General features: G+C 52.8%; 1 protein-coding gene across 5 annotated transcripts; it reads left to right on the top strand.

The window, feature by feature from the left end:
- Nucleotides 1-324: 324 nt before the first annotated feature.
- Nucleotides 325-23789, top strand: EWSR1 (EWS RNA binding protein 1). Of its 5 annotated transcripts, none has more exons than XM_058816475.1 (18): nt 325-372; nt 3234-3270; nt 3476-3527; nt 3961-4014; nt 5246-5369; nt 11582-11768; nt 14591-14758; nt 15984-16198; nt 16978-17161; nt 19853-19890; nt 20533-20565; nt 21169-21287; nt 21582-21711; nt 21831-21953; nt 22026-22203; nt 22546-22643; nt 22979-23252; nt 23472-23789. In XM_058816475.1, exons 1-18 carry the CDS (start codon nt 360-362, stop codon nt 23509-23511), a joined length of 2067 nt encoding a protein of 688 aa, XP_058672458.1. In that variant the 5' UTR covers nt 325-359; the 3' UTR covers nt 23512-23789. The 5 variants fall into 5 exon arrangements, with proteins under 5 accessions (XP_058672458.1, XP_058672461.1, XP_058672460.1 ...); XM_058816476.1 differs by having other exon boundaries at nt 347-372; nt 19856-19890; XM_058816478.1 differs by lacking the exon at nt 3961-4014 and having other exon boundaries at nt 335-372; nt 19856-19890.
- The last annotated feature ends 336 nt before the right edge of the window (nt 23790-24125 follow it).

Below are 24125 nucleotides of genomic sequence, written 5' to 3'. Positions count from 1 at the left end.
ACCATGACGTCACGCCCCCGCCGCGCTCCCCGCTCCGCCTCGCGGCCCGAGCGCCTCTTGCGCGACGGTCCCTAACGGCCGCGGGCCGTACCATCCCGCCGCCCCGCGTGGGGGGAAGCGCCCAGCGAGGCGGTAGAATCGCGCTCCGGAGCGGCGGCCGCTGCCCGCGGGGCCGTCCCGGTTCTCCGCGGCCGGCAGAAGCGGCGAGCGGGCGGCGGAGCGGGGCGGGCCGAGCCCCCGGAGCGCGTTCTGCCGCCGGTCCCCCCCGGCCGCGGGGTGGTGCGCGCGGCGGGGCCGGGCGGCGCATGCGCGGCGCGGGGCGGGGCCGGGCGGGCAGCGCGGAGGAGGAAGGCGAGAAAATGGCGTCGACGGGTGAGCGGGGCCGGGGCGGGCCGGGCCCGGGGCGAGGGGCGAGATGGGACGGGACCCGCGGCAGCGCCACCGCTCCCGGCACGGAGTGGCCGGAGGAGCGCTGGGGCGGCGCCGCGGGCTCGTAGCGCCTTGCCCGGGGTCCGCTGGGGTCGGGCCGTGCAGGGCCCGTCTCGGCCGTGTCCCCCCGCGCCGCCCGCCGGGGCCGCCCCGGGGCCGCGGGAGTTTCCCCTCAGCGTCCCGGGGATCAATTGCGGCCTCTCGGTGCTGCGGCCCCGCGGGATTGCCGGAGCTCCGCGCTCCCCGGAGCCAGGGCTCCCTCCGCGCCCTCGGCCCGGCCGGGCGGGTTTGGGAGCGGATTGGGGATCCGGGAGCGCTTTGGGTGGGGAGGAGCTGAGCGCTCATCCCATGGCGGGGACGCCTCCCGCTGTCCCAGCGAGCTCCCAGCCCAGCCCTGGGCACTGCCAGGCATGGAGCATCCTCTGGCATCTCCATTCCAGCGCTCCCAGCCAGGAATTGCTCCCCGATATCCCATCCATCCCTGCCCTCTGGCACTGGGAGCCATTCCCTGTGTCCTGTCCCTCCATCCCTTGTCCCCAGTCCCTCTCCAGCTCTCCTGGAGCCCCTTCAGGCCCTGCAAGGAGCTCTGAGCTCTCCCTGGAATCTTCCTTTCCCATCCTTTCCCCATAGAGAAGTGAGGTATTCCGTCATCTCCATGGCTCCAGATTTATCTGAATGAAAAGTTTTTCCACGTGGGCTCCAGTTGGATATAAATATTTGGAAACTGAGACTTCCCAGCTCAGTCCACCTTTAAAGTACTTTAAATCCCAACATCTGATTCTCCTTAAAGAAGGAGGCTTTTCCTTTTTTTCCAGCGAGGAAAATCTCCCTGGCCATGGAGTGTGAGGGAATATCACCAACAGCACCTTGGGGAGCTTGAAAAAGAAAAGTCAGTAAAGGAACATCTGCCAATGGAATTGTCAGGACAGGGGTTAAAACCACAGCTGTGTTTTCCCTTAATTCATGGAATTGTTCCTCCTGGGAGCTGCTATTTCCAGCCTCTGGTGTGCTCCTGAGCCTTGTGAAAGAAAAGGATGAAGATTAATTTCCCCCTGGAAATAAAAGCCAGGAGATGGGTTTAACTAAATGAACCATAATATTATTTTTTATTAATGTCCTATGTTCCTCTAAATCCCAGCAAATTAAAAGAGAGGCATCACCGCAGGCAAACTGCAAATTCCATACCTGGAATTAAACACTGCAGGGGCTGAAATGTTGGGTTTAGGTGGGACTGGGGAGGGCTGTGAGGAGAGGGGTTAATTGGTACCCCTGTGTGGAGCTGGAGGCCAAAATGGGGCTGAAAATGGAGAATTAAATGAGGTTTTGGTGGCTGGACGGTGAGCAGGGAAAAGAGTGGAGTGGTAGGAAAGGGAGGCTGGGTGAGGGGGACCAGGCATTAATTAACACTCAGGATTTAGCAGAACCACGTGTAAAGTGAATGTAAAAAAACCCAACAAACCCAGAACCCTGAGCTGAACAAGGAAAACGCTCCAATATCCCATGTGCCAACCTGAGAGGGAAGTGGGAATGCTGCCAGAGGAGTTTAACAACTTGTGCCTTGTGTCCTGGGAGCAGGGAAAGCTTTGGAGAGCTCCAAGTGGCTTCTTTGTCCCTGTGAGGTGTTGTGGGCAAGGTCAGAGGGATGAAGGAGTGCCAGGAGTTCCTGCTGGGATCACAGCTGGGCCATTCCTGCCTCCAGCAGGGATCCAGGGGCTCTGCTCCTGCACAGGGAGCAGGAGGAGAAGCTGGGAGCACACCTGGAGGCTGGGCAGGAAGGGTTTGGTGGGGATGGATGCACAGGCTGAGGCTGTGCTGGATGGAAGTTGTGTTTTCCAAGGGATTCCTGGGGCATTGGGAACAGTGGGATGATGGCACCAAAGCCAGGCAGGATTTGCATCCTGAAATTCTCCAGTGCAGGAGTGGAATTGATCCATGTGGCTCTCTCCCACCTCAGGATATTCCAGGATTCTGGGTCAAACTGGGATTTCTGACAAGGTGTGATGGTGATGGGAGCGGTGGGAGCTCTTCCCATGCAGGGATGTGTGGGAACTGCTCCACTGCCCCAGCTCCTCCACCAGGAGCTTCTGGGCTCATTCCTGCTCCCAGACCTCTGGGAATGGTGAATTCATCCCTGCTCCAGACCCTGGGATGGGAGCTGGAGCTGTTGCTGCCTGTGAGGGACCTGGAAGCTGCAGTCCTTTCAAATTCAGCCTCCTAATTGCCCTGTGGATTCATTTTCCATCCCTGCCAGCAAATCAGCTCAGCACAGGCTTTGCTGCTGGCATTTTCAGGGTTTGGTTCTCCTCCCAGTCAGTTCCTGCCGTGGATTTTGGATTTGGGGAGGAAATCACTCCCATTTCCAGCCCTTCCAGGGGACAAGTGGCTTTCCAGCCATCCATTTGTGTCCTTGAAAAGGGAAGGAGTGAAGGTGGTGAAACCTCTCAGCCCAGCCCTTTCAGAGCAGGCTGGTGGGTTTGTAAGGCTCAAATCCCTGCTTTTCCTTTGTTCCAACCCAAATCCCCCCCTGGGATCCCTCCAAGGTGGCAGTTAAATTGAACCAGGGTCATTTGAGATCAAAGTGGCTGCTGCAAACAGCAGGAACAATGAGGGGAAGGGAGGTTTTGTTCCCCTCAAAAAGGAGGACTGAAAATGTGCATTTACCTTCCACCCTTGGGAAACTGGAATTCCAGTGGTTTATAGCAAGCTGCAGGAGGAAATTCCAGCTGCTGTGCTCTTGGATTCTTTAATTTTATTAAGCTTTTATCAACGTTTTTATTCTTTTTTTTCTTCTCTTTTTCTTTTAGATTACAGTACCTATAGCCAAGCTGCAGCTCAGCAGGGGTAAGTAGCTTATCCTCCCTGTTTTAAAGAGATGTAATAAAACTAAATAATAATTATGGTTTGGGCTTAACTCAGGTATGTTTGGGAATCCTGGAGCTTTGTATTTCCATAGAATTTCAGCAAGAAACCATTGGGCTGCATGAAAATTTGTGTGGTGATGCAGATTTGGGGCAAAATTATAAATGTTTTTACATTCATTCCACAGCTACAGCGCCTATGCACCTCAGCCAGCCCAAGGATATGCACAGACCACCCAGGTAAAACATGGGGAGGGGGTGCAATTCCTGCTCAGTCACCTGTTTGCCAGGAAAACTGGAAATTCCAAGCAGCAGCATCAAAATCTGTGGTTAAAAATTGTCTTGGAGATTCTCCCCTAGCCCAAATTGCTTTTTAAAAGTGGAAATAACCTCAACAATACCGGGTTTTTTTTGGTAATTTATTCAATCCTGATCCCAGAAAAGCCAAATTTTTGGTGGGTGTTGTAATCGGAGGTGTAGGAGAAAAAAAAAATTGGGAAAAAAGGGGGGGAATTGCCTGTTGGGAAATGGCAGAATTGGACAAAGGAGGAGGAGGGAATCTGCTTTTTCCTGGAGTTTTTATTGCTACAACTGTTGATACTCTCAGTTGGCTGGACTGCAAAATAATGATGGTCTTTAAGAGATTAACTTCGTGCTTATTTTTAACCTTTAGAATCCAAGTTACTACAACCACATTTGTCTGCAAACTCCAAGTATGTTTCCAAAGGTAAATTCTTGTCCTCACAAAGTGCTGTAGGCTTAATTTTCCTTCCCTAGAGGAGGAAGACAGGCTCAGCGTGGGCTGAGAGGAAGGTGATGGTGATTTATTAAAATAAAAGTCTTTGGAGACCACAACTGGAAGAGCTGCTCCCAGTTGTAGGTGAGGTGAAAGGTGGGAGCAGGATAAGGGTAGGATCAGGAGGCCTCAGCAACTAAAACCAGCTAATTAAACGCCTAACCAGCTAATTGAACACCTAACCAGCTAATTAAACCCCTAACCAGCTAATCTGAGCTGTAGGCACGTGTCCATGGGAAGTTTGCAGCATTCCCTGCCCTTGGTGGAGGGAACTTCAGGGCCAGGGATGTGTTCACATTCTCAAAGCTTTCCTGCTCCTGGTTCAGACCTGAGTTCAGGGAGGCTGAATATCCCCAAAAAATGTGAATTCACATCAGAGAAATGTGAATTCTTTCAGAATCTGGAGGTTAAAGCTGTCTCCGTGTCACTCCTCGAGCTGTATCCAGAGTTTTATCCTAAGCCAGGAGCTGTTGGAAGCTTGCTGGTGCCTGCAGCATGAGCTGGTAGGGCATGGCTTGGGCAGCTGGTGGCACTGCTGGGCACAGCTGCTCCTCTCCTTTCCTCAGTGATTTTCAAGCTGGATTTGGAAACAAAATCAGGGAATGGGTGAGGTGAGAGCTGATCCCTCACTGAGCACAGGCACCGGAATGGGAGCAGTACCCTAGGATGCTTTGGGTGTTCCATGGATCCCATCCTTCCATGCCTGCACCAACTCCCATTTTTCAAATTAATGCCTGGTGGGCATGAAAAATACTCCAAATAATTTGACTGAAACCTTCCTCAGGTTTCTTTTAGGCAGCCCCAAAGCACTTTGACACTGGAGTGATTTTCCTTGGTGCGGTTCCGCCCTCGCAGCGCTCCCATTCCCGTGTTCCAGGGTAAGCCTGGGATGGTGCCTGTGGCTGCTGGTGGTAGCTGTGAGCAGCTGGGAGCTTTCCTGTTTGCTTTCCACAGAGCAGAGCTGTGTGGTGCCAATGGCAAGAGCCTGTCCCTTGAGTCTTGGCAGGGAAAAACCACTCCATAACCTCCTTGCAGAGCTGACCCGGGATTTCCCCGCAGCACCTAAACTTTCACAGCAGCCTTGGCTTTGGGAGCGCTCAGCAGCTGCAATTCCTGGGGGTGCCTTGTGCTCATGGATTGAATGTGTGTCCTTTTGGAGCAGACCTACGGGCAGCAGAGCTACGGCACCTACGGGCAGCCCAGCGACGTCAGCTACACACAGCCGCAGACCACGGCCACGTACGGACAGACGGCCTACGCCACCTCCTACGGGCAGCCCCCCACAGGTGAGAGCCCGGCTGGGCTGGGCTGGGCCTGGGACAGCCCTTGATGGCACCTAGGCCATGGGCAGGGACAGCTTCCATAGGTTGCTGCAAACCCTGGGCAAACTCGGACGCTTCGGGGATGTGGCAGCCAAGCTGGGGGTAACCCAAGTGACTGCCCTGCCAGGGAGCAGTCCTGCCCAAAGTCCCATCCAGCCCTGCCCCATATCCCCTCCATCCCTGCTCTCTATCAGTGGGAAGCCATTCCCTCACAGGGAACAATTCCTAATTTCCAATATCCCATCCAGCCCTGCCCAATATCCCATCCATCCCTGCCCTCTGGCAGGGGGAAGCCATTCTCTCCCAGGGAACAATTCCTAATTCCCAAAATCCCATCCATTCCTGCCCTCTGGCAGTGGGAGCAAATACCCTCTCAGAGAACAATTTCTGCCCAAAATCCCATCCGTCCCTGCCCTCTGGCAGGCAGGGTATTCCCTGCCAGGGAACAATCCCTGCCCAATATCCCATCCATCCCTGCCTTCTGGCAGGGGAAATCATTCCCTGCCAGGGAACAATCCCTGCTCAATATCCCATCCAGCCCTGCACTTCTGGCAGTGGGAAGCCATTCCCTCCCAGGGAACAATCCCTAATTCCCAATATCCCATCCATTCCTGCCCTCTGGCAGTGGGAGCATGTACCCTCTCAGAGAACAATTTCTGCCCAATATCCCATCCATCCCTGCCTTCTGGCAGGGGGAGGCCATTCCCTGCCAGGGAACAATTCCTAATTCCCAGTATCCCATCCATCCTTGCCCTTTGGCAGTGGGAGGATATTCCCTCCCAGGGAACAATTCCCAATTCCCAATATCCCACCCATCCCTGCCCTCTGGCACTGGGAGCCATTCCCTGTGTCCTGTCCCTCCATCCCTTGTCCCCAGTCCCTCTCCAGCTCTCCTGGAGCCCCTTCAGGCCCTGCAAGGGGCTCTGAGCTCTCCCTGAAGCCTTCTCCTCTCCAGGTGAGCACCCCCAGCTCTCCCAGCCTGGCTCCAGCCCTCCATGGCCTCCTCTGGTCTCGCTCCAGCAGCTCCAGGTCCTTCATGGAATGGTTTTGTCTGGGAGACCTTAACGCTCATCTGGTGTCACCCCTGCCGTGGCAGCGACACGTTCCACTGTCCCAGGCTGGCCTTGGGCACCCCCAGGGCTGTGGCAGCCGTGCATAAACAGGAATAAATGCACTGTTGAGTTTTCAGGGCAGGGTTTGGGTGCTGTGGGACCCAGCAGGACGTGCTGTGCCCAGAGCAAAGTGAACAGTGTCCCTGGCTGCTCCTCAGCCCTTCCCTTCCCTGGCAGTGCTGTCACTGCAGTGACATGTGTCTGTTCTGATCCTGTACCTTCTCCTCCTCATCTTGTGCTTCCCACAGTGGAAGGAGCCAGTCCAGGATGGGGTTGGCCTGTTCTGCTTAGTCTTACATGGAAAATTCTGTCTCATCCTGTCAGAACCTGAGGTCCCCTTTGGTGGAACCCTTGAGGTGTCACTTGGTGTCACTGGAGTGTCAGAGCTCCCCCAGGGCAGTGACAGTGACCCAGGCAAGGCTTCACTGCTCTTTGCCTTCTCCAAACCCTCCCAAATGCCATCTCCATGGGTAAAATCCTGACCACTGAGACCTTCTATGTGACTCCAACCCCATTTCCTAAAGGATACACAGCACCCTGCCCTCCACCTTTGCATGCCCCGTGGTGGTTTTGGATTTCCAGAGCACATACTTGCCCCTTAATGCTCCATAAACTCTCCCAACGTGTTCCTGGAGCTGGAATTTCCTCCAGTTGAGTGTCTGAATGTTTAAAGCTATTAAGGCAATGTTTAATTCATGTATATTCATGTTTATTTAATGTCTGTTTGGGCTGAATATTCAGGAGTTTTAGGAAGCAGATTTTCCTCCCAGTGATTCCTTGGGTGCCGTGTCCTGCACATTCCTGGGAGAGACACTAGAAACATTTTGCAGATGGAATTAAACACTTCCCAAAGCAGGGGAATTCCAGGACAGACAGACAGACACTGGGATATCTGGCTGTAGAGGCATTGAGGAATTCTTCACAAGGAGGAGCTGGAGAGAAAATATTAAACCTTATGAAATTATTTACCATCTTTACATGGATCAGGAAAATTCCTGCTCCTGAGATCCATATCCATTAGCCAGTTGCACTGGGGGTTATCTGCAGGGCTTTTTCCTTTCATTTAAGGCTACCTAGAGAAAAGTTGGCTGCAAAAAAAGATTTGTGAACTTCCAAAATTCCTTTCTTAGAAATATTTACATCCCTGTGACTCCTGTGGACTCCAGTCCCACAGGGGTCACAGGAAACTGCTCTGTTTATGTTTTTCCTTCTCCCTTAAGAGGAGATTTGCTGGAATAATAATAATATCAGGCTTTTTTTTTCTGCACAGCTGCACATTTTGTTTTCTTGGTAGGCAAAAAAATTAAAACTTCATTTTCTTTTCATCCATGAAAAAAAACCACCAACTTAGAAAGTGGTCAAGCAAAAGATCCTATCAGCCCACAGAGCAGGGCTGTGGCAGCTCTGGGCATGGAGCCAGGCTGGATTTATCCTTCCTCCACCTGCCTCTACTTGAGCAGCCAGAGCTGTGGAAAGGAGACTGCAGCCTCTCCCTCCCTCCCTTGCTGCCTTTCATGCTCAATAAACCCCGGGGCAGACATTGTCATGCCCTGAGACACGTGCAGTTCTTACAGTTGGATCCAAATCCTGTTTTCCTGTGAATCACCTTTTTGTTCTGCAGTTCCTTAAAGCAATTTTGTTGTTTTTGTTGCCTGAACAGCCTGGGGTTTGGGTGAGGTGTTGGTGAGGTCAAGGAAATGCAAGGTGTGTGTGGATGCAGCCTCTCAGGATGGGTGGGAAGGGCAGGGATGGATTTTTTCATCACCACCCGGTTACCACCCTCCTTCCCTCCCTGGGGCTGTAGGAAAAGGTGTCTTGGAGAAAAAAGGATTTGGTTAGGGATCACTGGGCACCCTCAGACCTGTGGCTCATTAATCAGAGCAGGGTGTTGGCAGGAATTCCAGGAGTCAATAAATAAAGAGCATTTTGGTGTCCAGCTGTGGATCTCTTGGAAGTGGGAATTGCTCTCTAAAGCTAGCCAGCCCCTGCTTCCCTTTACCTGGGAAATTTGGGGTGTGGATATTGAAATTTCTAAAGGATTTGGAATTAATGAGCACACAGCTGCCATAACAACCCCAAAATATCCCAAAACTGGCTGGAGAGAGAGTCAGCTCTGCATCTTCTCCAGCCCTCACTGGTGGGATAGACACAAGCAGGAGGCAGCTCTCCTCCTGAAGGAATCCCTCTGGAAAAAAGAAATCCCTGTGGAAAGAAGGAATCTCTCTAAATCCAGCCTTTTCCAGCTGATATTCTCTGTGGGTCAAATCCTGCAAGCTTTGCCACCACCTGGAGAATTCCTAGCCTTCCTTTGAGGGGAATTTAGGCACTTTATTCCTTCTGTCACCTTTTTCTTTCACCAGCTTTTCTGCTGTGTCAACTTCTATCTTCCTGGCTGGGAGGGGAGGAGAGAAAAGTGGCATAATAGGAATATCACCCTCAAAACAGCAGCTCTTGAGGGTTCCCAGAGTGTCTAAACTGGGCTTGATTTGTCATTTAAACCAGTGGGGTGGGAAATCACTGCCTTTCCTTTGGGAAAAACCCTTCCTGCTGTTCCACTGTTCCGTGAGGGAAATGCTCCATCTAGAGCTGAAGCTTTAAAATTCAACATTTTTTTTTCTCCCTTTTATCCTGCTGCCTGTGCAGATCCAGCAGAGGAATTGAGGAATTCTTCACAGGGAGGAGCTGGAGAGAAAATATTAACCCAAATGAAAATATTTACCACCTTTAGATGGATCAGGAAAATTGCTGCTCCTGAGATCCATATCCAATTGCCAGTGGCACTGGGGGTTATCTGCAGGGCTTTTTCCTTTCATTCAAGGCTACCTAGAGAAAAGTTGGCAGCAAAAAATGATCTGTGTACTTCCAAAATTCTTTTCTTAGGCTGAACCTAGCCTTTTTTAGTGTGTGGTCAGGCTTTGGCCAGTTAAAATAAGGGTTTATTTAACTCCTGGGATTGCTGCTCCCTGTGGAATTGCTGTCTAGCCTCACATTTAAATGTTTGGCCTGCTCAAATTTGTTCAAGGCTTTAAAAATCCTCCCATTGGGCATCATCCCCTTCAGCCTTTTCAGCAACATTTTTCAGAGAACAACAGACAGGAATATTAACCTTAAAAACTGATTTTCCAGTCAGTTTTTAAGGTTGTTGTTATTTAAGTTTTTTAAGGTTATTTCCCACTTGGAAATAACTTGATTCCTACAAATTATTTCCCAGTGGGAGTCCAGTTTACATTCCCAGCTTGGGAATGCCTTGGGATGGGGTTGGATTGGGGTCCAGGGGTAGGAAGAGGAAGGTCCAGGCTGGCCTTGTGTCTTCACCAGGCTCCTGAGGGTCAGCAAAAAGCTGAATTTTGGGGGTGTTTTTAATGAATTTGTTGTGCAAACTTCCTGCCCTCCCTCTGTTCCTCTTTCCTGCTGCCCTGGTGTGGAGCTGTGGCAGTGCCATGGTGCTCTGGGAGGGCACACCATGTTCTGCTGCTGCTGTTTGCTTTGCAAATCAGGCACTTGGAATAAAATGCTGCAGCCCAATTTGCCTAAAGGAAATGTGTCACAAGCCTCCCGTGTTTATTAAAAATCAAAAGTGGTGGAGAAGCTGTTGCCTTCACTGATCCCAGCCATGAGAGCATTTAACTGCTCTTTTTTAATGTTTAACAACATTTTTATTGCTGTTTTTCCATCCAAGTCTCATATTCTTAATTTGAAAACTTGCTAGTTTTTAAATTTTTTAAATTTAAAATTTGAACTTGCTAGTTTTAAAATTTTTTTTGTTAGAAGCACAAACCCAGTGTGTTAATGCCAGTTCACCTTTGAGACAAGGCAAATGCCACTAAATTATACAGAAGCTGTTTAGGGATCTTGGATATTTTAAAATTGTTGAAAAGGAACTCAGTGAGCTCTCAGCTTTTTCTCTAAACTGAAGTGAAATTCTGAGAAAAGGGAAGGTACATAAAACATCAGGAGCTGCCTCATGTGTCTCTTTTGACCTTTTTCTCATGTGAAAGCAAATGGAAAGTGCTTTTCTTTTGTTTCCAGCTTTACTGATTTCAAATAAGCCTTCAGAAATGCCTCTGAAAGACTTCCCAGGCCAGGTTTTGTGCCTTTATTTTTCAGAAAAGCTAAAAGGATGGGACTGTACTTGCTAAATCAGTTGGATTTATTTTATTTTGGAGCTCAGGGGGGTTTGTTACCCTGCCTTTGTTGAGGAGATGTCTCAGCTTGCCCTGCCTGAGCTCTGCTTGCTGTAAACAATCCTGAGTGCTGGTCCAGGGGTGGCTTCCAGAAAGCTCCTGGGATTGGGATTGGGATTTTGGGATGCTCTGATATCCCAGTGTCTGTCTGTCTGTCTGTCCTAGAATTCCCCTGCTTTGGGAAGTGTTTAATTCCAACTACAAAATGTTTCTAGTGTCTCTCCCAGGAATGTGCAGGACACGGCACCCAAGGAATCACTGGGAGGAAAATCTGCTTCCTAAAACTCCTGAATATTCAGCCCAAACAGACATTAAATAAACATGAATATACATGAATTAAACATTGTCTTAATAGTTCTAAACATTCAGACACTCATCTGGAGGAGCTGGAGGCTGAGGCTTCCCAAGGTGGGAGAGGGGGATCTGTGAGGGGCCGGCTGGGGTAATTGATGATTTTTGGGTTGTCTGAGGTGGTTTTGTGGTGGTAAAACCGTGGCTGTGATGAGTCCCAGGAGCACCACAAGGACCAGAGTCTGAGATATTTGGGAAAAGTCCTTGAGATATTTGGGATTGCTGGAGAGGAACTTGGGACGAGGGTCTGGAGGGACAGGATAAGGGGCACTTATCCAGGCTTCATGTGGACACTGAGGAGGGTAGGATGGGACACTGGGAAGCTGAGAGGGTGACACAGAGCAGCTGGGGCTGCCCCTGGCAGTGTCCAAGGCCAGGCTGGACAGGGCTTGGAGCACCTATGACAGCGGAAGGTGTGCCGTGGCAGGGGGATGGAGGGAGATGAGCTTTAAGCTGCCCTGCAGGCGGGGCCCTGCTGCAATCGCGCTGTTCCCGGCCGAGCCGTGGGCTGAGCCGCGCTGTGTTGCAGGTTACAGCGCCCCGACTGCCCCCCCTGCCTACAGCCAGCCCGTGCAGGGCTACGGCAGCGCCGCCTACGACACCAACACGGCCACGGTCACCAGCAGCCAGAGCTCGTACGCAGCGCCCGCCGCCTACGGCACCCAGCCCGCCTACCCCGCCTACGGGCAGCAGCCGGCGCCGGCCGCCCCCGCCAGGTACCGCCCTCCTCCCCCTCCTCCTCCTCATGGCACCGCCCTCATCTTCCTCTTCCTCCTCATGGCACCGCACCCATCTTCCTCCTCCTTCTGGCACCGAACTCATCTCCCTCCTCCTCCTCATGGCACTGTCCTCATCTCCCTCCTCCTCCTCCTCCTCATGGCGCCGCCCTCATCTCCCTCCTCCTCCTCCTCCTCCTCATCTCCCTCCTCCTCCTCCTCCTCCTCATGGCACTGTCCTCATCTCCCTCCTCCTCCTCCTGGCACCGAACTCATCTCCCTCCTCCTCCTCCTCATAGCTCCTCCTCATAGCACCGCCCTCATCTTCCTCCTCCTCCTCATGGCACTGTCCTCATCTCCCTCCTCCTCCTCATGGCACCGCCCTCATCTTCCTCTTCCTCCTCATGGCACCACCCTTGTCTTCCTCCCCTTCCTACTCCTCATGGCACTGTCCTCATCTTCTTCCCCCTCCTCATCTCCTTCCTCCTGCTCCTTCTTCCTCCTTCTCCTTCTTTTCTTTCTTCTCCTCTGTCTCTTCCTCCTTCTCCTCTGCCTTTTCTTCTTCCTCCTCATCATCCTTCTCCACCCCTTCCTCATCTTCCTCCTCCTCATTGTCACCATCCTCATCATCCTCCTGCTCCTTTTTCCTCCTGCTCCTTCTTTTCCTTCTTCTTTCTCCTTCTCCATCTTTTCCTCCTCCTTTTCCGTCTCTTCTTCCTGCTTCTTCTCTTCATCCTTCTCATTTGTCACCATCCTCACCATCCTCCTGCTCCTTTTTCCTCCTGCTCCTTCTTCTCTTTCTTCTCCTCTGTCTCTTCCTCCTTCTCTTCTTGTCTTTTCTTCCTCCTCCTTTTCCTTCTCTCTTCCTCCTTCTCATCATCTTTCTCCACCCCTTCATCATCTTCCTCCTCATCGTCACCATTCTCATCATCCTCCTCCTCTTCCTCCTGCTCATTCTTCCTCCTCCTTTTCCTTCTTCTTCTCCCCTGTAGTCCTCCTTCTCCTCTGTCTTTTCTTCCTCGTCCTTTTCCTTCTCTTCTTCCTTCTTCTTCTCATCATCCTTCTTCTCCACCCCTTCCTCATCTTCCTCCTCCTCATCATCACCATCCTCATCATCCTCCTCTTCCTTCTTCTTCCTTCTTCCTTCTTCTCTTCTTCTTCCTTCTTCTCTTCTTCCTCCTCCTTTTTTTCTTCCTTCTCTTCTTCCTCCTTCTTCTCTTCCTCTTGTTCCTTCTCCTTTTCCTTCTCTTGTTCTTCACCCCCTGTTCTCCTCATCCTTCTCCTCCATCCCCTCCTCATCCTTCTCTTCCTCGTACTCCTTTTTTTCTTCTTCTTCCTCCTTGTCTTCTTCCTCCTCCTTCTCTTCCTGTTCCTCCTCAATTTCCATTGCTTCTTCCTCCTTCTTCTCCTCATCCTTCTCCTCCATCCCCTCCTCATCCTCCTCTTTCTCCTCCTCTTTCTCCTCCCTTCTTCTCCTCCTCCCATTCCTCCTATTCCTCCTCCTTCTCTTCCTTCTCCATTTCCCATTACTCCTCTTCCTCCTCCTTCTCTTCTTCCTCTGTCTTTTCCTCCTCTTGTTTCTCCTTCTTCATCTCTAGTCACTCCTTCTCTTCTTCCTTCTCCTCCTCCTCATTGCCCTTCTCTTCCTCCTTCTCTTCCTCCTCCTCCTCCTCCTCCTCCTCCCGTTTCTCCCCCATCACCCCCGGGCAGCCACACCAGGCTCTGGCCTCTCAGGCTGCAGCAGAGCTGAGTCCTGCCTGCTCTGAGTCCCGGGGTCAGGCAGGATGCTGGGTGGATGCACAGGCTACAAAACATTTCCTCTTTAAGTCTCACCCCTCTGGGCACAGCCTGTCAGCTATTGAGTGCAATTGTTTGCTCAGAGGATATGGAAAGTTTAGAATACATAATGGAAACTTGTTTGGGAGTGAGTAAAAGCTGATTTATTCCCTTACCTGGTGTGTGTAGCAAGCACTGTGGGAAGGAGAGGCAGAGCCTGGCACAGCTCTGACAGGTTACACTTTAAAGGAATGTAAATTTGCTGGGTGAATCCTGACACTGTGTATAATTTTTCCCAGTTTCTACAGCAAAAGTAGCTCCACTCTGAGAAACAAATAGAAATTAAAGACTCATAGAATCCTTGGAGTTAGAAAAGCCCTCTGAGATCATGGAGGCCACCACCAGCCCTCTCCCCAAGTGCCACATTCACATGGCTTTTAAACTTTGGGGCAAACAGAAGGGGATGTGTGAATCACATGCAAAGTGTTCTCAAATTTCAGGCCTTGAGAGTTAATTCTACACACACAATTGTGAGTGGTTTGGGTTGGAGGGGACCTTTAAAGGTCACCCAGCCCAAGCCCAGCATCCTTTCTTTTCTATGGGATCATTGGGGATAACGTGTATGAGGCAATATCTGCCTGAGCTGGATTCTGAACCACACAACGGGGCATTTCACTGCCTGCTTCAGCTCCTGCTTCAGCTCCTGCTTCCCCAGGGCTCTGCAGGAGAGCCTTGCTGCCATTCCACATCCTCCACTCAGCCCCACAGCCCAGCTCTGAGCCCCATGGCTTTGGGATGAACAGGAGCTGTGGTGTTCCGTGCTCTCTGTCCAGGACACTGCCTGAGCCTTTCCTGCAGTGTGCAAACACCCAGGCAGTGAGTGCTGAAATTGTGTTTATTACCTATTTATTATCTGTCACCAATCAAGGCCAGCTTTAATGCTACCCCAAAAACGAGCTCCCAACCCTCAGTCCTGGGGGATCTGAGCCCTTTGCTGCTGCCAGCTGTGGGGCTGGGCACCAATGTTGTTCCATGTTTCTCCCCAGACCCCAGGATGGCAGCAAACCAGCAGAGACCAGCCAGCCTCAGTCCAGCACGACAGGCTACAGCCAGCCCAGCCTGGGCTATGGGCAGAGCAACTACAGCTACCCCCAGGTGCCTGCCAGCTACCCCATGCAGCCTGTCACTGCTCCACCCTCCTACCCTCCAACCAGGTAATGCACTGCTCAGCTGAGGGGCCTTCCTGGGGGGGATTTTATGGAAAAGGAGCTTTGGTGGCCTGGGAGGAGGAGCTTTGGTTCTTGGAGTTGTTGTGGTTGTTAAAGAATCTGCAAAGGAGGGCCCCTCCAGAAAGCAAAACCCACACGGCCCCTCCCCACCCAACCGGTTCGGGAAAAAATTCCTTGGAGAGAGGTGGAAAGAACCTGTTTATTTCAGGCACAGCACCCCGCAGCACACAAAGTGAACAATACCCGATGACACCGCTCTGAGAAAGATGACAAAATCAGAAAGTCTCTTTCGGGGGAGGTTGCTCTGCTCTCAGTCCCTCCGGCGCTGGGGCAGCTGCTGCAGCCGAACCTTCGGTGTTCCCGGATCCCAGTCCAGAGCAGGTTCGAGATGGTCACAGGAACAGGGGAGGAGAAACAGTCCGGGAAGGAATTTGGACTGTTTAGCTAGAACTAGCTAATAAGCAGATGCAAAAGCGGGAGGAGAAGCAAGAGCAGAAGAGCAAGCAAGCAAAGCAGCAAGCTGAAAGCAAGAAGTGAAAAACAGCCCTATGTACTGCTGTCTCAGTGTTCCTGATAAGAGAAACCCAAACAAACTTCCACTCTTCAGAGCCAGTCTTAAAGGCACAGAACAGATGAATGGGGATACAAGCATTATCACGTCACCCCAGGACAGGTGGGGATGGGCAAGCTGTGGCTGAGTGCACATCTGAGAAGGAGAATGATGACAAATGGGTTTAAGACATTTTCTACTTTTTTTTTTATTTTATTTTATTTTAATACATGAGAATTTTAAGAGTTTTCCTAGAGTTACCTTTTGCTGTCTCCTTCCACATACAGCTTAGCCCAGGAGCTCCCTTCTCCCTTCAGGTGTCTTTAATGTGACATCTAAAACATACACTTTGAAATTCTCAAAGCCGCAGCTGCATGAGAGGAGCTTCTTTTATGCAGGGCCTGTTACCTCCATTACCACTGAGTTTTGCCCTGGCACTTGTTCCTTTTCCTGGAGGTGTGAATAAACTGGAATTGGCCACGTGGTTTTTGTTTTCACAGCCCTCGAGACTGGCCTCCATAGGATGACTTCAGCTTTTAAAGTGATTTACAGCCCTAAATACAGCCTCTAATTGCATTTTCTTCCAGCATGAGCCATTCCATGCACTCTGCCAGGGAATTGCCTCACCATCCCACCTTTCCCAACATTTTTCTCTTGCAGCTATTCCTCCACACAGCCAAGCAGTTACGATCAGAGCACTTACTCCCAGCAGAGCAGCTACGGGCAGCAGAGCTCCTATGGCCAGCAGACCAGTTATGGGCAGCAGAGCAGCTATGGCCAGCAGCCACCTCCCACCAGTTACCCACCTCCCACTGGATCCTACAGCCAGGCCCCCAGCCAGTACAGCCAGCAGAGCAGCAGCTACGGCCAGCAGAGTGAGTGGCAGCCCTGGGAGGGAGCCCTGGCCTTAGTTTGGATCCAAAACTCTGAGCTGGGTTGAAGGGAGAGGGGGTTGGAGCTGGGGTTTGGCCTTTGTTGGTGAGAAATGGCATCTCTGGAGGCAGTGGTGGGTTGGGATGGGGAAAGGGAAGGTTCCTCACCTCAGGGGAAGGGGAACAGAGAGGCACAAAGTGTTTGTGAGGAGGAATTGAGGAATTGTGAGGAGGAATTCTCAGCTGGAGAAAAGAAGGCTCAGGGGGACCTTGTGGCTCTGCTCAGGGCAGGAAGGGGCAGGAGTGGTTGGGTCGGGCTCTGCTCCCAGGGAACAGGGACAGGATAAGAGGGAACAGCCTCAGACTGGGGCATTGGTGTTTGTGGGGAGTTGAGGGGGCTCAGCCTGGAGAAAAGGAGGCTCAGGGGGACCTTGTGGCTCTGCTCAGGGCAGGAAGGGGCAGGAGTGATTGGGTCAGGCTCTGCTCCCAGGGAACGGGGACAGGATGAGAGGGAGCAGCCTCAGGCTGGGCCAGGGTGGATATTTGGAACATTTCTTCATGTTGGTCAGGCCCTGGGCAGTAGTGGATCCCATCCCTGGAGGGATTTAACAGCCCTGTGGATGTGGCACTTGGGGATACGGCGCAGTGATGGCCTTGAATGGGGGAACAGCTGAAATCAACACCCTCAGGGGGATTTTCCCAAACTGAACAACTCCAGTTTGGCTGGAGCTGAGGGCAGGTGAAGGGGCTGCCTCTCCCTGACCTGTTTGCCCCTTCCCCAGGCTCGTTCCGCCAGGACCATCCCAGCAGCATGAACATGTACGGGCAGGAATCCGGAGGCTTCTCCGGCCCCGGGGAGAGCCGGAACCTGAGCGGCCCCGAGAGCCGGGGCAGGGGACGAGGGGGATATGAGCGAGGAGGAGGCATGAGCAGAGGTGGGCGGGGAGGAGGACGCGGTGGAATGGGGTAAGAGCAAAGCTTTTCTCCTTTTCTCTAATTCTGGTTTACCCATAGGATTTGAAACTCAAAAAGAAGGGACTGAAAGGTTGACGTACCCAGCTGTGTTTCCATGGAGGACGTGTGTGTGTAGCAGCGTTGCTTGTCATCCATGGAAACATTATCCTAAGGGAAATAGGAGCAGGATGGTTGGTTTGTCCTGCAGCTGGTTGGGCCCCCAGGGAGGGGGAAATTGGGGGTGATGCTGGCCCTGGCACTTTCAGCTCCCTTCATGGTCGCCCAGAGGTGGAATCCTCTGTGGGGTTTAACAGTAACTCTGGGTGGAACACACACAAACCTCCCAGCAGCTCCAGGGGGTGCTCCCCGGCCTCAGGAGCGGGGATTTTGGCAGGGCAGGAGCCTCGTGTCAGCCTCCTCCTGCAGAGCCTGCAATCTCAGGGTGCCACGTGGAGAAGGAGCCCGAGGACAGAGAGAAGGAAGTGCTTTGGCTCCCAGGCCTGCTCCCCCTCGCAGCATTCAGGTGCTCTGAATCAGTTTGGCCATTTCACCTGATGGCACAAGCTGGTTTGGTGCCACCTGTGCCTTCAGGGGTGTCCCCATGCGTGGAGGTCGTTGTGATGGAGGCGAGGGAGGAGAACCAATCCCAAAGGCTCCTCCAAGAGAGAATTCACAGCTTTGTGTGTGTTCCATGCCCTCACCCCGTTGCTCAGAGCTGTGCAGAGTGTCCCCAGGTGTGGCACAGGACACGCTGTGCCCACCCTGGTGCTGGCAGGGGGGCTGTGATGGCAGCTGCCCTCCAGAGGCCACTTCTTTCCATGTGGCACAGCCCCAGTTTGGCAGTGGGTGGCCCCATTCTGCATAGCTCTGTTGCAGCCCACTGACGTGGCATGAAATCTTTATCAGAGAAATCCAAGAAAGAATGGAAAGGGCTGGTTTGTGCGGGAACACATCCAGCTTGGAATTGGCACGGGTGGAACAGAGTTCCAGGGATCTGCATAAAGATTTCAGCCGTGCTGTATTGATCTCTTAACGATGAAAAGTAGATGTAGACACCTGAAATGTCTATCATCACATCTTCAAATTTCTAGCCCCTTCCAAGCTTCTCATTGCCAAAGATTTGTCACCTGTCTCTGATCTCACACCTTAATCCCAGCTCAAATTTGCCTCCTGAGTGATTTCCCACCTGGCCAGACCCTTACAAAGGGTCCCCCCCTGCCCCAGCCTTATGGACGTAGAGTTTGTGATGTCCATAGAACAGGTGGCTTCAGGGGACACCCAGGGCAGGTAGGGGAACTCGGCCCACCTTAGCATGCTGTGGTGATGGATTTCAGTGTCTCCAGCAGGTAAGGAGCTCGATGTTATTAACATGCCCTTTTTCATTGCCTCGATGATTTGATATTTTTATGAAAATGGAAAACTTTTTAACATGCTTTGTCGCATTTATATGCTACAGGTTACAAAGTGAGAGCCTTGTAAACACCTCAATACTTAAAAAGTACCCGTACTCAGTACTCAGCCGGCAGCATAATGAAAAGTGGGACTAGACACGGTGTCCATATGGAGAGGAAAAATATACATAGAATATTTTTAACCCAATGTATTGATTGTATAAACGGAATCCTTCTGTAACTTTGGTAACTGCATACTTGTTGTTTGGTAATAAAACCAGAGGAGGGTATACTACTACTTTAGAATTGTGTAACGTTAAAGAAAAAAAAAAAAAAGTGTAAAAATCTTATGTTTAAAAAGAGAGACATTACGTAAATGGTGTGTACTTTAACGAGAGGAGGCAAAGCTGCATGCAACAGCTCGAAATTCTGTATTGACTTTTTTTTTCCCAGTATTAGAGGTGCAATACTTGCTAGAAAAATTCACAGTGCTCTCCCTCCTCCGCTCGGCTCCTTCCAAACTGCTTGCTGGCTCACCCAAAAAAAGAGCAAGAAGCAGCCCAAATCCTTTCTCAAGGTGGCATTTTCCTACTTCACCACCATGCTCCAAAGCAGTTTTTTTAGCTGTGAATGCTTCAGCCAAAGCTTTTGGTGAAAGCTGTGGCCCTGTTTGCATTGGCACCTGCCCAAAAGTGAGTGTGTCCACAAAGCTGCACCCCAGGCCTTGGAGCCCCCGCTGTACTCTGTAAGTTCTCCCTCCAGAGAGTTGTTAAATTCAGTAGTGACCTGAATGTATGGCTTTATTTTGAGGGTTTCAGGGGCGATGTCAGCTGAACTGTGTTGTAGGTCTCGCGTGTGGTTTGTCTCCTTTTACACTGTTAAATGTCAGGGACCCGCGGGCCCGCGCTGCCACAGGCTGAGGGTGCACCTTGGTGGACACACCGAGGGGAGGGAGTTGACCACTGAAACACCCCCAAATTGCTCTTCAAAACAACAACACCAAAAATACAACCCAACTTTGATTACAAACAACCCCCATTTCTCAGCCAAGTATTGCACCGATGATACCCGAGTAACAACGCCAGGGCACCGACAGCAAAGCGGTGCCTCAAACCACACCAAGGTTGCTTTATATGTAAAGAAAATTTGAGCGAGCTGCCCTGAAGAAAGGCCTAGTGCCAAGATGAGAGAGAGACAGAGAGATGTTTGGAGATGTTTAGCCAGTGCCCTTCTCCCCTGTGAGCCGCAGAGGCTCAGAGCGGTGCTGGCTTTGTAAAGGGAAAGGCCTTCATTTCTTCGTTTATCCCCCCAGCAGCGCTGGAGAGCGAGGTGGCTTCAATAAGCCTGGTGGTAAGTTTTTGAGCATTACAATGGATAGTGTTTAAAAAAAAAAAAAAAAATTGCAGTCAAGTTTTTTTTTTAGCACAAAGTGTAATTTTTTATTCGTTTAAGTGGTTTAAAAATGACAATATGCAACCAGACTGTAATGGGTACTGCCGGCGATGCCCAGGGGTATGCGGACACAGTGGAAGAGTTGAGCAACCACTCCTGTAATTTTGGGGAAAAGAAATGGTTTGGATGTAATAAATCTTTTTTTTTTTTTTTTTAATATATATAGATATATTAAGTAACTTTTATTAATGAACTTAAAAACTGATTGGCTTGGTAAAACCTTTTAAAAATCAGCGTTAATAATGGTTAACGGTTTGAAACCTGCTAAAAAAAAAAAGAAATCAGTGTAATAGTGGTTAACAGTTTGAAAGCTGCTAAAAAAATCAGTGTAATAGTGGTTATTGGTTGGAAGAAATGCTTAAAACCAGTGTAATAGTGGTTTTTGGTTGGAAGAAGTGCTAAAAGAGCCACCTGATGGCCCAGTAAGGTGCAGTGCTGCTCTTGTGCGGCGCAGGTCGTAGCTAGCGTTGTGTGTGTCGGTTCTCCAGCCCGCAGGGCCCCCACTAACACCCTTCCCTGTGCTTCTCTCCCGCCTGGCAGGACACATGGAGGAAGGACCCGACCTGGATTTAGGTAATTCCCACCAAACTCCCTCCCGAGGTTGTGAAACCAACATTTGTGTCCTCACTCCAAGGGCTGCGGCCACCGTGGTGTCACCTCACCGCCACTTCCAGCCTTTCTGGCTGTTCCCATCATTTCTTCATTCCCAAACAGCTGGAAAACCACCAGATGTGGTTGGGAGATGCTCCCCCTTCTCTGCAGGAATTCAGGGGTTGGGGGCTGCTCTGGTGCTCTTGCAGGGAGCCTGCAGCACCCCCAGAGCCTCGTCCTTGGCTTGTCCCTTCCTGTCCCACAGGCGTGTCTGGAAGTTGTGCGTCAGCCTTCCAGCATTGGAAAAGGGGGGTGGATGTCCTTGTGTGGGAGCCCAGGGGGCACCAAGGTCTTCCTCATCTCTCCTCTGGGATGTGTCCTGAAATAACCTGGGGGTTCTTCCCACGTGGGTGGGTGTGGGCTCTGTCTGGCCATGGCACTCGGGAGGTGAGGTGGGGACAGTCCCCTCCCCTGGGCCTGGGGTTTCCTGTCGCTCAGAGCAGCCGTGGAGGGGATGAGAGGATGGAAAGAACTCGGCCCTGGGGTATCCCTGCCCTTCCTCTGACCCCAGGAATTGTCTCCTAGGCCCCCCTGTGGACCCAGAGGAGGACTCGGACAGCACTGCAGTCTATGTGCAGGGACTCAATGATAATGTGACCCTGGAGGATCTGGCAGATTTCTTCAAACAGTGTGGTGTTGTCAAGGTGAGGGGACACCAGTGACCCTGTGCTGGCAGAGAGAAAAGGGTCACCCACCTCCTCCTCCTCCTCCTCCTCCTCTCTGCCCATTGCTCACATCCTTCTGGGAGAGGCCTGGCAGGGCTGTTTAGGGCCTGTCCCTTCATTTTTGGGGTGTCTGGGCAGTTGCTGTCATCCATGGTAGGCCTGGGGCCCCTTTCTTCTGTCCTGGAGTCCCCGGAACGAGAGACAGAGTAGAACAGTGAATCCCAGCTGGACTGTGGGGAGACAGGACTGGGGTGACATTGCACTGTCCCTTAGATGAACAAGAGGACGGGGCAGCCCATGATAAACCTGTACATCGACAAGGAAACGGGCAAGCCCAAGGGTGATGCCACCGTGTCCTACGATGACCCGTCCACTGCCAAAACTGCCGTGGAATGGTTCGATGGTGAGTGCTGGGGGCGTTCTGGGGTGGAATTCCAAAATCTCCCCCAGGTGTGGGGAGCACCTGGGTGCAGGTGTGTGAATCGGGATTCACCCATGCTGCTGCCGTTGTGTCCCTCGCAGGGAAGGATTTCCAGGGCAGCAAGCTGAAGGTGTCGCTGGCGCGGAAGAAGGGCCCGATGAACAGCCTGAGGGGCGGGATGGCCCCGCGGGAGCAGCGGGGGATGCCCCCACCCCTCCGTGGAGGTACCGTGCAGCCCCCCCGAGCCCTGCCCGCCCTTCCCGGGGCTCCCAGCACTAACAGGGCTCCTTCCGCAGGTCCAGGGGGCCCCGGTGGCCCTGGGGGTCCCAGTGGGCCCAGCGGCCCCATGGGCAGGATGGGGGGCAGAGGTGGAGACAGGGGTGGCTTCTCCTCGAGAGGACCGCGGGGATCACGGGGGAACCCGTCCGGAGGAAGCGTCCAGCACCGCGCCGGGGACTGGCAGTGCCCCAACCCGTGAGTACCCACACCCCTGTGGGCAGTGCCACTCACACCCCTGTGGGCAGTGCCCCAACCCGTGAGTACCCACACCCCTGTGCCATTCCTGCACCTGGCCAGGGCAGAATCATCCCAGTCATCCCAAAATCACTGGTCGGGCCTTCCCAAGAAGCAGCTTCCAGCTGGCACAGATGGAGGGATGGGATCACTGCTGGGGGCTGTGGGTGAGCCACGGCTCCTGTGGGCAGCCAGACCCGTGCCCCACGTCCTGCCCTTGTGTCCCCTCTCCTGCTCCTGCTTCCCAATGTCACCCCAGCTGGAATGCTGTCCAACTCTGGCCTAACTGGAATTTGTACCCAGGGGCTGTGGAAACCAGAACTTTGCCTGGAGAACAGAGTGCAACCAGTGCAAGGCGCCCAAACCAGAGGGGTTCCTCCCACCCCCCTTCCCTCCTCCAGGTACGTTTGGGGGGATTCACAGCCCCAATTCCCAGCAGGACACCCCAGGCCTGGCCTCAGGCTCCTTGGGGAATGGCTGGGCCAGCTCGAGGAGCTGCCAGGCCTTCATCCCTCCGTGAGCCATGACATGGAGACTGGGATTTCTCCTGTGCTTACTGGATTTGGGGGGCTGTCAGCAGAGCACAGCTTAAACCTTAATGAACCCCAAATCCCCTCGGATACCCAGCTGCTCCCAGCCCTTCTCCTGCTGCTCCTGGCCGTGCTGGGATGCTGGATGGGGAGCAGGGGCCGGGCCGTGCTCCCTGGGCTCACCCCCGCTCTCTGCTCCTCCGCAGGCGGTGACCGCGGCCGAGGCGGCCCCGGGGGGATGCGGGGCGGGCGCGGCGGGGGCCTCATGGACCGGGGCGGGCCCGGAGGGATGTTCCGAGGCGGCCGCGGCGGAGAGCGAGGCGGATTCCGAGGAGGCCGCGGCATGGACCGAGGCGGCTACGGAGGAGGCGGCCGGAGAGGAGGAGGAGGAGGCGGCCCCGGGGGACCCCCCGGACCCCTCATGGAGCAGATGGGAGGAGGAGGCAGAGGACGGCGCGGAGGGCCGGGAAAGATGGACAAGTATGGATGGAGGGCGGGACAAGGGGACGCTGGGGAGGGGGAGACCCTGATGGGGACAAGGTGCGGGCAGTTGGGGTGGGACAAATGGGTGGAGGGGCAAGGGGTGGGATGGTGTGGGTGAATGGGTGGCAGGGAGTCTGAATGAGGGGTTAAGGAGCCTCCCCAACCCGGGGAGGGCTCCTGGACCCCACGACTGACCCTTTTCCCTCCTGCCCACAGGGGCGAACACCGCCAGGATCGCCGAGACCGGCCCTACTAACGCCGCCCCCCCAGAGCCGCATTTACTACCAGATTTATTTTTTAAACCAGAAAAAAAAATGTTTTAAATTTATAATTCCATATTTATAATGTTGGCCACAACATTATGAGTCCTCCTTGTCTGTACTTTAGTATTTTTCACCGTTTGTGGAGAAACATTAAAACCAAGTTCAACGGTAGCGTGATGAATTCTTTCTTCCCCCCCTCCCCCAAAATAAAACCGGTTGTTTAACGCGCCCCCGCCCCCCTCCCCGCCTGTAACGCTGTGAACGGTTGTGACGGTTGTTTTTTTAAATAAAATTCCCGCTGTTTGTAACCGCACCATTGCTGGCCTTTCTTGAGAGCACCCGGGGAGGGGCGCGGCCCCCGGGCCCGGGCCGGGGTAGGAGGGGGTGCAGGGGAGGGACGGAGCCCCCGGTGCATCCCGCTGTGCCTCAGTTTCCCCAGCGGGTGCGAGTTCCGGAGAGGGAGGGAGGCTGGGGGAGGAGGAGGAGGAAGATCAATGGGAGCGGGGAGCCACACCCGGGCGGGGGTGGGGGAATGTCACCGAGTGTCGCTATGTGTCACCCCCTCTGTGCCCCTCCCGTGCCGCTCCCCAAATCACGCCCGTGCCCC

The sequence above is a fragment of the Ammospiza caudacuta genome, chromosome 18 (genome assembly GCF_027887145.1).
Source record: "Ammospiza caudacuta isolate bAmmCau1 chromosome 18, bAmmCau1.pri, whole genome shotgun sequence".
In the NCBI taxonomy this organism is placed as follows: domain Eukaryota; kingdom Metazoa; phylum Chordata; class Aves; order Passeriformes; family Passerellidae; genus Ammospiza; species Ammospiza caudacuta.
Note: the sequence above shows the minus strand (reverse complement) of the source record. Positions and strands in the feature narration are given on the sequence as shown.